Genomic DNA, 13,575 nt, shown 5'->3' with positions numbered 1-13,575 from the left:
GTGGGTGGGGGGTTTATTGGAATCTGGAAGCCACTTTTAACAAGGAGGCCCCCAGATCCCGGCCCCCCACAATGTGAATGAGTATAGAGTACATAGTACCCCTATTTATTCACCAAATAGTGTAGTGTAAAAAAACACTGGAAGAAATTTTTGACAAAACAAAAATAAAGAACAATATCCCCCTGATGTAGATCCATTGATGATCCAATCACAATACTCGTTGTCATCGCTGACTTGAAGAAAAAACAAAGATCCCCTCCTGCCATCTGACAGCTCCGCCGCCTCCCACTTCTAAATAAACTAAGGAGCACTACTACCCTGTGACATCACTGTGTGGCTTTGCCGTCTTGTGATGTCACCAATACAACATGCCCCGGTCAGTGACATCACCAATACAACATGCCCCAGTCAGTGACGTCACCAATACAACATGCCCCGGTCAGTGGCGTCACCAATACAACATGCCCCGGTCAGTGATGTCACCAATACAACATGCCCCGGTCAGTGATGTCACCAATACAACATGCCCCGGTCAGTGGCGTCACCAATACAACATGCCCCGGTCAGTGACGTCACCAATACAACATGCCCCGGTCAGTGACGTCACCAATACAACATGCCCCGGTCAGTGGCGTCACCAATACAACATGCCCCGGTCAGTGACATCACCAATACAACATGCCCCGGTCAGTGACGTCACCAATACAACATGCCCCGGTCAGTGACATCACCAATACAACATGCCCCGGTCAGTGACGTCACCAATACAACATGCCCCGGTCAGTGACGTCACCAATACAACATGCCCCGGTCAGTGGCGTCACCAATACAACATGCCCCGGTCAGTGACATCACCAATACAACATGCCCCGGTCAGTGACGTCACCAATACAACATGCCCCGGTCAGTGACATCACCAATACAACATGCCCCGGTCAGTGACGCCACCAATACAACATGCCCCGGTCAGTGACATCACCAATACAACATGCCCCGGTCAGTGGCGTCACCAATACAACATGCCCGGTCAGTGATATCACTGAGTGGCACAGTCTCTTAGTATACTTAGTGGCAGGAGGCAGCAGAGCTGTCAGACAGAGGGGAGTCTTCATTGGGAGCGGAGCTTTTCTTTCCGAGTCAGCGGTGACAGCGAGCATCGTGATTGATGATGGATCTACACCGGGGGGACATTTTGCTTTAGTTTTGCTTTTTTAATAAAGGACTTGTCAAAAACTGCCTGCTGTCTTTTTAACAGAATACTTTTTGGGGGTGAATAATTAGGGGTACCATGTACCCCATACTCATTCACATGGGGTGAGGGATCTGAGGGCCCCCTTGTTACATTTTGTAAGTCCTCTGCCTGCAAACCTCCACAGCCACTAGCCTGGGTTGGGGGGAAGAGTCCCTTGTCCCCATCAACATGGACAAGGTGCTCTGGGGGAGCAAAGCCTCCCCCTGCCCCAGAGCATCCACTCCATGTTAAGGGCACGTGGCCTGGTATGTTTCAGGAGGGGGGTCGCTTGCTCATCCCCCCCCTTTCCTGATCTTCTGGGCAGCATGCTCAGATAGGGTTCTGGTATGCATTTCTTTCATTTTGACAAGGGGTCCCCCTCAAAATCCATACCAGACCCGGGAGGGGGACCCCACGCCATTTTCTTAATATTTTGTTGCCGGTAAACCTTTTTTTTTTTTTTTAAATTTATCGGTTGGTTAAGACGCAGCGGCCGTTTGCTCCCTAACAACCATGTTGTTTACTGGTTGTTAAGGATGCCAGCGGCCGCCCACTCTTTACCAAGCAGTACACATTTCCTGAATGCCGCATGTCTCCACCACTAATTAATGACCGCATGCATTTCATTCTTTATTTCCTTCTGTGAATGTAACGCCTGTTCATGCGGTATTTACTGAGCGTGTTCAGTGTTTGTGGTCAATACCGCAACACGGGATAGGAAATGGACAGTTTCAGGATGGCATGCGGTATTTAGGGGAAATGTACCCACATATCACATGTGATCTGCTTCTGTGAAGGGAGACAATGTGTGGATTTTGTGTGTGATGTCACAATCATAAATCTTACATTTTACAGATGATATTTTCTCTCATTTCCTTGATTTAGAGTGGAGATCCAATCGATATAGAATTTGAGGTGAAAGCAGAAGAAGAAGAGGCGTATGTGAGGGATGATCAGCAGTCTATGGAGGAGGATGGAATAACGGGGACATTTATAGAGGAGGACACTCCTACAGAGATCAGCACAGGTGGGTCATGAACACTAAATCCATTCCTCCACCCATACTGCTCACTGATTGGTCCAGAGTAGGGCGGGGACTGGGTGATATCAGCCTGTAATCCCCTGGTCACTTTCCTGAGCTGTGTTCCCCGTCCTGTATTCCTGGATTTCTCTCGGATAATCTTCCTTCTCTGTGCTGCAGACACAATTTATGTATCTAGACTGGATTTATGGAGGTTCTGGGGTTCAGCTGGCAGAAAAATGTTCATTTTCACCATAAGTGTTACTAGACCTAGACACCTGGGGTGTGAGCTTTTGATCTTATTCCTCATGGTGGTGACATAGCAATTCTCCCAGTATTTGTCACCTGTGCCGGGTGGAGGGATATGTCTGTAGTGTCTCTGACCCAAGTCACTGAGTGCAGTCTCAGGAGATGGGAGGCAGCGGTGTGGGATCTCTGCAACTTGTCTACAGTAAACATTTAGATTACAGTTGATTACTGAATGGTAATTATGAGGCCTGACCTTTACACTATATAATTTATATTGTACATTACATGCTCCTGACCCCTGCACTATATACTCTATGTTGTACATTACATACTCCTGACCCCTGCACTATATACTCTATGCTGTACATTACATACTCCTGACCCCTGCACTATATACTCTATGTTGTACATTACATACTCCTGACCCCTGCACTATATACTCCATGTTGTACATTACATACTCCTGACCCCTGCACTATATACTCCATGTTGTACATTACATACTCCTGACCCCTGCACTATATACTCCATGTTGTACATTACATACTCCTGACCCCTGCACTATATAATCTATGTTGTACATTGCATCCTCCTGACCCCTGCACTATATACTCTATGTTGTACATTACATACTCCTGACCCCTGCACTATATACTCTATGTTGTACATTACATAGTCCTGACCCCTGCACTATATACTCCATGTTGTACATTACATACTCCTGACCCCTGCACTATATACTCCATGTTGTACATTACATACTCCTGACCCCTGCACTATATAATCTATGTTGTACATTACATACTCCTGACCCCTGCACTATATACTCTATGTTGTACATTACATAGTCCTGACCCCTGCACTATATACTCAATGTTGTACATTACATACTCCTGACCCCTGCACTATATACTCTATGTTGTACATTACATACTCCTGACCCCTGCACTATATACTCTATGTTGTATATTACATACTCCTGACTTCTGTTCTCCCCCCTCCCCCCACTGCTATATATACACATAATATGTATTCTCTTTTGTTACACCCATTTCCTCCCAGCTGGACATTTTATATCGGATGATGTGATTGGAGCACAGAGTTTTACATGGTGATAATATTGTGATAACATCCTCCAACTTTGGACCCTTAAACAGAAATTGATAATGAGGGAGGAGTCAATACCCCAATGATGGTGGTCTTCAGGATCAGTCCAGTCTTCATCTTGGTTGTTCTCCCCCCATCCTCACTCTCTGACCTCTGGTGGGGCTCAGCCCCGCTGTTCTTCATGACTAAATCATGGACTAAATAAGGAAGTGCAGTACTTCTTGTGTTGGGAAGATGGTGATGAGTGATAGAGGGGGTGGGGACCCTCGTCCTATAATCCCCTCATCACTGTCCCTCCTATAAAAGACAGTTCTGGTTGTTTCCTCACTCTCTGACTAAGGTCCATGAATAAAGAAATGACCTGGTAGGAGATCAGAGGAGCCATTTCCTAGTTCCCTTGAGGGTGGAATTGTAAGCTCCTCAGAGACCAAGCTGCCTGATGTGGGCGGAGTCCTGGTTTGGGGGAACCAATCAGCTCCTGTCTAGTAATCCTCTTTGTCTTTGTATTTTAGTCCATGGCCGGGAGATGAGGAAAACCTCCGAGGATTGTCTCACTTTGTCTCCAGACTGGAAAGTAGAAGATGAGGACATCACACAGTATAGTCCAGGAGAAAACCCGGCTCCCTCCAATGTCCATCCGGCACCACCCAGTGTAGATGGACCATCGGATTCCTCGTATCCTGAGGAACCTCAGACTGTGCGGGACCGGGCCGGCCTTCCAACAGAGAAGAGCTTCTCCTGTTCTGAGTGCGGGAAAGGTTTCCTTTCTACATACCAACTTAATATGCATAAAAGATCTCACACAGGGGAGAAGCCTTATTCCTGTCCTGAGTGCGGGAAATGTTTTTCAAAGAAGTCTAGTCTTTACAGACATCAGAGATCTCACACAGGGGAGAATCTGTATTCCTGTCCTGAATGCGGGAAATTTTTTCCAGTGAAGTCCAGTCTTTACATACATCAGAGATCTCACACAGGGGAGAAGCCGTATTCCTGTCCTGAGTGCGGGAAATGTTTTACAAGTAAGTCCAGTCTTTACAAACACCAGAGATCTCACACAGGGGAGAAGCCGTATTCCTGTCCTGAGTGCGGGAAATGTTTTTCAGAGAAGTTCAGTCTTTACATACATCAGAGATCTCACACAGGGGAGAAGCCGTATTCCTGTCCTGAGTGCGGGAAATGTTTTACAAGTAAGTCCAGTCTTTACAAACACCAGAGATCTCACTCGGGGGAGAAGCCATATTCCTGTCCCGAGTGCGGGAAATGTTTTTCACTGAAGACCCTTCTGTGCACACATCAGAAATCTCACACGGGGGAGAAGCCGTATTCCTGTTCTGAGTGCGGGAAATGTTTTTCACTGAAGACCCATCTGTGCACACATCAGAGATCTCACACAGGAGAGAAGCCGTATTCCTGTCCTGAGTGCGGGAAATGTTTTTCAGTGAAGTCCAGTCTTTACACACATCAGAGTTCTCACACAGGGGATAAGGCATATTCCTGTCCTGAGTGCGGGAAATGTTTTACAAGTAAGTCCAAACTTTACACACACCAGAGATCTCACACAGGGGAGAAGCCGTATTCCTGTCCTGAGTGTGGGAAATGTTTTTCAGAGAAGTCTAGTCTTTACACACACCAGAGATCTCACACAGGGGAGAAGCCGTATTCCTGTTCTGAGTGCGGGAAATGTTTTTTAACGAAGTCCAAGCTATCCATACATCAGCGATCTCATACGGGGGAGAAGCCATATTCCTGTTCTGAGTGCAGGAAATGTTTTTCAGTGAAGTCTAGTCTTTACACACATCAGAGATCTCACACAGGGGAGAAGCCATATTCCTGTCCTGAGTGCGGGAAATGTTTTAGAAGTAAGTCCAATCTTTACACACACCAGAGATCTCACACAGAGGAAAAGCCATATTCCTGTCCTGAGTGTGGGAAATGTTTTTCAGAGAAGTCCAGTCTTTACACACATCAGAGATCTCACACAGGTGAGAAGCCGTATTCCTGTTCTGAGTGCAGGAAATGTTTTTCAACGAAGTCCAGTCTTTACACACATCAGAGATCTCACACAGGTGAGAAGCCGTATTCCTGTCCTGAGTGCGGGAAATGTTTTTCAACGAAGTCCCATCTATACACACATCAGAGTTCTCACACGGGGAAAAAGGCATATTCCTGTCCTGAGTGCGGGAAATGTTTTTCATGGAAGTCCAGTCTTTACACACATCAGAGATCTCACACAGGGAAGAAGCCACTTTCCTGTCCTGAGTGAGGGAAATGTTCCTCACTGAGGTCCTGTCTTCCTGTACATCAGGGGTCCCACACAACCCTGGAGGTGTATTAGTGCTTTGAGTGCGGGAAATGTCTTCTAGATGAATGTTGCTGGACATCCCAGCTCTCGTGGGGAAGAAGCACACCCTGATATACACCTCAGATATACTCCATGGCTGATCTTCGTCATGGAAGAAACAGTTGATAAGGAGATGAGAGGCCCCCAAAGACATGGATGAAGTGCAGTAAATGTTGGGGTGCAGAGTGGTCAGTAGATCCTGGAAATGAAGGACACAACTTCAGCCCTTCTTGGGTGTCGGAGTTGCGTTTCCTGATAATGATATAGCGGGTTACAGAGCTAGAAGCCGGGAGAGCCCAGATCTCGTTATCGGGGAACTTTACACAGACAACAAGAACTTCTGAAGTTGATGTCCTTCATTTCAAGGCTCTACAGAACAGTGGTGACCCCGAAGCGTCTCTCTGTCTTCAGTCCATCCTTCTCCCATCCCCCAACAGGAGGGAAGGAGAACTCCGCCCCAAACTAGGGGGGAACTTTCCTCTCATTATTTCCCTTGGCTTCTGTGTGGGTTTGGGTGGTTGGAGGAGTGCGGCACGAGAGGGAACACAGCTTGTTGTTCTATGTCTACATATGGGGTCCGGGTAGAGGGGATCCACCGTAAAATATTTCTACTCTTTGATTTTGTGCAAATCATTTCTGTTTCACTTTGAAGGGCGATATTATGTGTGGTTTGTAAAAGGGATTGGCCCAATAGATACCACCCCACTTAGAGAATAGATGAACTAATATGACCAGCATTCATTCAGCCATGTCACATGTTGGGATCTTTTCTACAATACTTTGTTATAATAATGGAACACGTTGTGTATTGTATTGTACACCAATAATAATGACTCCGCCCCCACATTCCAGACAAGGGATCTTCCTGACCAATCAGATTCCTTCTTTTACCGTTTACTGATTTTTTTCTGCAATCTTGTTAAAAGTGAAATTATAATAAAAATGTATTGAATGAAAAACAAAATCCTGTGTGTGTGCAATGATGACAAAGCTGTGTATCCAGAAACGGCTGGTCGGTGACACTTCCATATACAGCCCAATGAAGTGACAAGGAAGCCCTAGAACCCTTTGGAGGAACCCTGGCTGAGAAAGGCTGGACTAGGCAGTCACATATCTCTGCCCCCCTTGCAGGGTTCCCAACCCTCCGTGACTTTTATTACTGACACAACATGAACATTTACTGACGGAGGACATGTTTTTCCTGACATCCTGAAAAATGACAGACGCCTGTTAGGATGTCAGACGATGGATATTGAATCCATATAACAGGACATGTGATCACTGACAGTCCCCAGAACAAGCCATCTGCCTGGTTTACACCTAATAATTCAATCCATGGTGACCACAAATCAGCCCAACGCAGACACATGAAAACCAAGTTCTGCTCGGCATGCCATGGAGAGTAATGGGCACGGTCAGATGGGAGGGTGTCAGGGCTCCCGGGTATGACCAGAGGTATGTGACTGACGCAGGGAAACGCAGGCTTCAGATATGTTATAAACAATATAATTTATTAACACTAACAATACATAAACGCAGTGCAATACTAAAACATAACACAGTGCAAACAAACCAAACCAACCACCCACAGATAACAGTACATACAGTGCAAGCGTCGTCAGGCAGGCCGGGTCAATAACAATTGGGCAGGTAGGTACAGGGGGAGCAAGCGGAGAATGGTCGGGGTCACAAGCCAGGTTCAGCATTTAGCGGGCAGCGTACAGAGGGTCAGGCAGAGGGATGGTCAGGAACGAGCCGGGGTCAGAGCAGGAGACGGTCAGCGTAATCAGAACAGGCAGAGTTTGGCAACAAGGAAACGTACTAGCAGGAACAGAGGAACAGGAACAAGAATGCAGGATTACAAGATACAGGGCCCAGGAAAACACACACACACCAAGGCAAAGACTGCAGGTCTGGCCATCACTTAAATACACCTGCATAAGCAGTTTCAGGTGTTTGGCTGACTGCAGGGTTGAGTCTCTGATTGCTGGGAGCACTCGCTGGCTAGCCCTGGTACTGCAGCCCACAAGGCAGGTGAGTCCCACCATTACTGGCAAGTCCATTCCTAACAGTACCCCCCTCAAGGAGCGGCCTCAGGACGCTCCAAACAGTCCTAGCTGGGCAAAATGTTCCACCTCCCGGGTCTGGTAACTGGCGGGATATCAAAGACTGGCACATCGGGCAGGACTCCGGGCAGCGGCACATCGGGCAGGACTCCGGGCAGCGGCACATCGGGCAGGACTCCGGGCAGCGGCACATCGGGCAGGACTCCGTGCTGGACTCCGGGCAGAGGCAAAACGAGCTGGACTCCGGGCAGAGGCAAATCGAGCTGGACTCCGGGCAGAGGCACATCGGGTTGGACTCCGGGCAGAGGCACATCGGGCTGGACTCCGGGCAGATGCACATCGGGCTGGACTCCGGGCAGAGGCACATTGGGCTGGACTCCGGGCAGAGGCACATCGGGCTGGACTCCGGGCAGAGGCACATCAGGCTGGACTCCGGGCAGAGGCACATCGGATCACCAGGCGAAGCAGCAGGCACCGGGCGACCAGGCGGGGCGACAGGCACCGGGCCCCCAGGCGGGGCGACAGGCACCGGGCCCCCAGGCGGGGTGACAGGCATCGGGCCCCCAGGCGGGGCGACAGGCATCGGGCCCCCAGGCGGGGCGACAGGTCTCGGGCCCCCAGGCGGAGCGGCGGGCGCCGGACCCCCAGGCGGAGCGACAGGTCTAGGGCCCCCAGGCGGAGCGGCGGGTGCCGGACCCCCAGGCGGAGCAACAGGTCTCGGGCCCCCAGGTGGAGCTGCGGGCGCCGGACCCCCAGGCGGAGCGACAGGTCTCGGGCCCCCAGGCAGAGCGGCAGGCGCCGGACCCCCAGGCGGAGCGACAGGTCTCAGGCCCCCAGGCGGAGCGGCAGGCGCCGGACCCCCAGGCGGGGCGACAGGTCTCGGGCCCCCAGGCGGAGCGGCGGGCGCCGGACCCCCAGGCGGAGCGACAGGCACTGAGTCACCAGGCACGACAGTGGGCTCCGAGTCACCTGGCATGACCGCGGGCACTGGGTCAGACATTGGATTGTCTGGCTCAACAGCGGGCATCGGGTCACCAGGTATGACAGCGGGCACTGGGTCAACAGGCATCAGGTCATTTGGCTCGCCAGCGGGCACCGCATCATCTGGCAAGGCAGTGGGCACCGAGTCACCAGGCACGACAGCGGGCTCTGAGTCAATTGGCACGACAGCGGGCACTGGGTCATCAGGTACCGGATCGTCTGGCTCGACAGCGAGCACCGGGTCATCTGGTGCTGGATCGTCTGGCTTGACAGCGGGCATCGGGTCACCAGGTATGACAGCGGGCACCGGGTCATCAGGCATTGGATCGTCTGGCTCGACAGCGGGCATCAAGTCAACTGGCCTAATAGGATCATCAGGCTGGATCAGTTCATCAGGCTGGGTAGAAACATCATGCTGGGTAGAGGCATCAGGCTGAATGGAGGCATCAGGCTGGGTAGAGGCATCAGGCTGGGTAAAGGCATCAGGCTGGGTAGAGGCATCAGGCTGGGTACAGACATCAGGTTGAAGTGCGGGTGCCGAGGCACCAGGCTGAACCACGGAAGGCCGGTTCTCAGACGGCAGGCTGACCGGTTTGGATACTGGCAGGATGGTATTGGTTGGAAAGAATTTTCGCTTCTTTCTGGTTTTAACTACTGGAGCACTGCAAGTAAACGCAGGTCTGCAAACGAATGGAGCAGCTGGAGACAGAGAAGAGCTGGAGGATGGAACAGGGGAGGGAACAGTTGCTACAGAGGACTTCTTTACAGGGTTAAAGGCAGGATAGGTGCAGCGAGTGGGAACAGGGTACTGACATGCGGTAGATAGCAGGGTATACTGGGCCATCACTGGGGGTGCTGTTTGGAATGCAGGAATAGAGCTTTGAGGAAATAGATTAGAAGCAGAACTGGGTTTTTGTAAGCTGACTGAGGCTGGGTGCAACAAGTCTGTCCATGTCTGCAGTATGGGTTGAACAAAGCTCAGCTTACACAAAGCCTGTCTAACCAAAGACTGCACTGCGTTTATACAATCTCTTAGTGTCTGTGGTGAACATGCAGCATAGTGCTCCAGAAAGTAATCCACATCATCCTCTAATAACCATACCAGGGACTCTACCTGGTCTACACTAAATGGTGGCAAAAAGTCATTCCTGCTTTCAGGGGTACCAGATGAAACCAACTCTACACAAACCTGAATCAATGGCTGCACCTCAGAGAATTCTGTGCCCTGATCTACTAGGCAATGAGCGATCCGTATACATTCTAGCAGTTGATCCCGGGGATACTCCCTCAGAGCCTGATAAGCATACTCTCTGTCATCAAAAAACAGCAGAGATAAATACACAACCTCATCCAGATCCATCCTTCCCAGCAACAAGCCAAGATGGCTTCCCTGTGCAGCCACTTCTGGTCAGGATTGGCCTTGGTGTAATGTCAGGGCTCCGGGTATGACCAGAGGTGTGTGGACTGACGCAGGGAAACGCAGACTTCAGATATGTTATAAACAATATAATTTATTAACACTAACAATACATAAACGCAGTGCAATACTAAACATAACACAGTGCAAACGAACCAAACCAACCACCCACAGATAACAGTACATACAATGCAAGCGTCGTCAGGCAGGCCGGGTCAATAACAATCGGGCAGGTAGGTACAGGGGGGTCAGGCAGAGAATGGTCGGGGTCACAAGCCAGGTTCAGCAGGTAGCGGGCAGCGTGGTACAGAGGGTCAGACAGAGGGATGGTCAGGAACGAGCCGGGGTCAGAGCAGGAGAGGGTCAGCGTAATCAGAACAGGCAGAGTTTGGCAACAAGGAAACATACTAGCAGGAACACAGGAACAGGAACAAGAATGCAGGATTACAAGATACAGGGCCCAGGAAAACACACACACCAAGGCAAAGACTGCAGGTCTGGCCATCACTTAAATACACCTGCCTAAGCAGTTTCAGGTGTTTGGCTGACTGCAGGGTTGAGTCTCTGATTGCTGGGAGCACCCCCTGGTACTGCAGCCCACAAGGCAGGTGAGTCCCACCATTACTGGCAAGTCCATTCCTAACAGAGGGGCTTAGAAGAGGATGATGTCACAGACCCGCCCCCTGATCACCTACCTCTAAATGAAGAAAGCAGCTGATTGGGTGAGTACACATTGCTGTGACCTCCATGCTTAGCTTCACAGTGCGGCAATGTTACCTTCACATGCCGAGTCTCACAGGTGGCACCGCCTGTCATACCATTGTGCTGAAATGTCATTGCAGCAACTCAGAATGGTCCTCAGTAGTCTGTATGGCCCCCATGTGCTTGTATTCATGCCTGACAACATCGGGGGAGGGTCCTAATAAGATATCACCAGCAAGACTCCCATCATCCATCCACTACACATCTGCATCAGAGGCTGGTCAGGAGCTCTGAGGAAAGGGATTCATCCCTGAAACGCGTCAGACATTTGACCGCACTGACACTTGGAACACCTTGCTTGCCGTTGTGGCCATCGTCATGATGCAAATGCTTTTTAGATACATGCTTCACCTGTGGGTATGTTTTTATTTTTCACTCCTTTCAATAAACCTTGGATAATGCACAAGGTGTGTGCGCACCTGTTTATTCTCTATCTAGTGGCTGATCTCCCCGTCTGAGGAGGGCTGCACCCCTGAAGCATTTCCTTTGGTTGTCGCTGTCCTGGTTTCCTTGGCTTCCCTTTTGGCTGTGCATATCCTGAGGCGCTGGAGAGTACATACGATATCCGGTTTGGTTGCAACCTGGTGGCGTCGGATGGACCAAAACATGATATCCTAGAGGTGTTCTGTTGGATTTAGGTCAGGTAAGTGAAAGGATTGATTTTCTTATCCCCTCAGAGACCCCCAGTCTGTGGAGAGATTCCTGGTTTATCAGCAGAATTCTGGGAACACCCCTTGAACACGGAAATAACGGCAGCTTATGTTCAGAGATGTTCAAAGTTTATTAGACATTACTAAGATTATATAGGATACAGAAATAATAAGGGGGGGGAGCGAGTTCTAAAACTGTAACTTGTAAGTTTCCATCATGAGCTGACTACATGAAACATGACATATACATTTCTTGGTATAAACTGTTTTTGCTAGCTTTCTGAGAAATAGCCGGGCAAAGAAAACTTCAGGGTCATGATATCTTTTGTTGATACATCCTTCAGCAAACTAAAACTTTTAATATATCTGCAAAAACCTAACTTAATACTTAAAATGGCGTACATCAACACAATGGAGGTTCTCTAGATCCTTTCAATCCCCTCTTAGATCATGAACATGATCTCAATTCTTTACCTCATTCATCTTTTTGTACATAGCCAGATACCCTTCATTTGTATTTTGCGGCTTGGTAGCTCTAACAATACAATATAATAAGCATTTAAAACATAGATATAAAAATAAAACAAAAAACAATATCATGACTATTCTTACAGCAATACCTTTCATCCATGAAAAGACGGAACCAAATCCTGATCCTAGCCAATCAAAAGGAGTCCATCCATCTTTTCCTATAGCTCTAGCTTCTTCCATTAAACCATCTACCTGTTCCCTGTGTTGCTTTATTATTTCATAATAATCTGGAACAGTCATTGTGGTATTATATATCCAAGTACAACATTCAGAATCCTCTGTCATCTCACACAGACCTGTCAGAGCAGCACTCATGCTTTCAATAGCTAAATCTTGCATCTCCAGCTGTTCTCTAATAGCTCTGGTCTCGGTATTTAGCAACCCCATGTCCTTAGAGTTCCTCTCCAGTATATCATCAATAATGTTTGTGTCATTATTTATTTTGTTCATGAGTGTTATTCCCCAGTGGGATCCCTGTTGATAAAGTCCGAATGTGACGAAACGCGTCCGGGGCACGTGACGTGGTGACGTAGTGACGCTCTTCCGGAAGTGCGGCGACGGCCATTTTTGATCCTGGTACATGCGGCTGTGGCTTCCTGGAATCCTCATGGGGCTTTGAGGTACTGGGGACTTACCACAGGCAATCGGTTCCCCCTCGGGAGTGAGATAGTGTGGAATCTATACACTTATGAGGAGAGGCAGGATTGTGAACATATCATTTGTGATGTTGAAGCTGATGTCATCTTATTTGAATGTAAGTTGCTACAATAAAGTGCTATAAGTTTTTATGATACATACTGATCCATGGTCTGTTTATGAGGTCTGTGGGAAGTGGCTGGAAAGGCTGAAGGAATATTTAAAGGTTGGAAAGAAGTACTCAGACCCTTGATACCATTCTGAGGGTACCTATGCACTTCCTCTAGTGGTATGCAGTGGATTGACTCCTAAGGCTGAGGGATTTTCCTTTTTCACGGTTGTGGTGGCACATTTATTTTTTATGTGCATGAAACACGTGTGGCACGGTTTTTTATATACCCCTTTCTTTGAAGATATTACACATGTTGAGTTCTGTTCTTTGAGGTATATGAAGATCTGGTTTCGAAGTATATCACAAAGATTTTGGAAGATATGAAGAATTAAGATATCACAGATAAAGATTTTGAAATAATAATTTGGGACTTTATTTTGGACTTTTTGTTTTTGTTTTTTCTTTTGGATG

The 13,575-nt window shown here is 48.6% G+C and overlaps 1 protein-coding gene across 1 annotated transcript in view; it reads left to right on the top strand.

The window, feature by feature from the left end:
* The first annotated feature begins 4,250 nt into the window (after window positions 1-4,250).
* Window positions 4,251-13,575, top strand: part of LOC149441214 (uncharacterized) — a 63,109-nt gene continuing 53,784 nt past the window's right edge. Inside the window, exon 1 of the mRNA XM_089657587.1 lies at window positions 4,251-5,824. Within this exon, the coding sequence (XP_089513713.1) occupies window positions 4,393-5,824 (1,432 nt within the window). The 5' untranslated portion in view covers window positions 4,251-4,392. The remainder of the gene's footprint in view (window positions 5,825-13,575) is intronic.

Source organism: Staurois parvus, unplaced genomic scaffold (genome assembly GCF_062004578.1).
Source record: "Staurois parvus isolate SC_StPar_1 unplaced genomic scaffold, SC_StPar_1.0 ptg001011l, whole genome shotgun sequence".
Taxonomy (NCBI): Eukaryota; Metazoa; Chordata; class Amphibia; order Anura; family Ranidae; genus Staurois; species Staurois parvus.
This window is presented reverse-complemented; position numbering and strand designations above follow the sequence as displayed.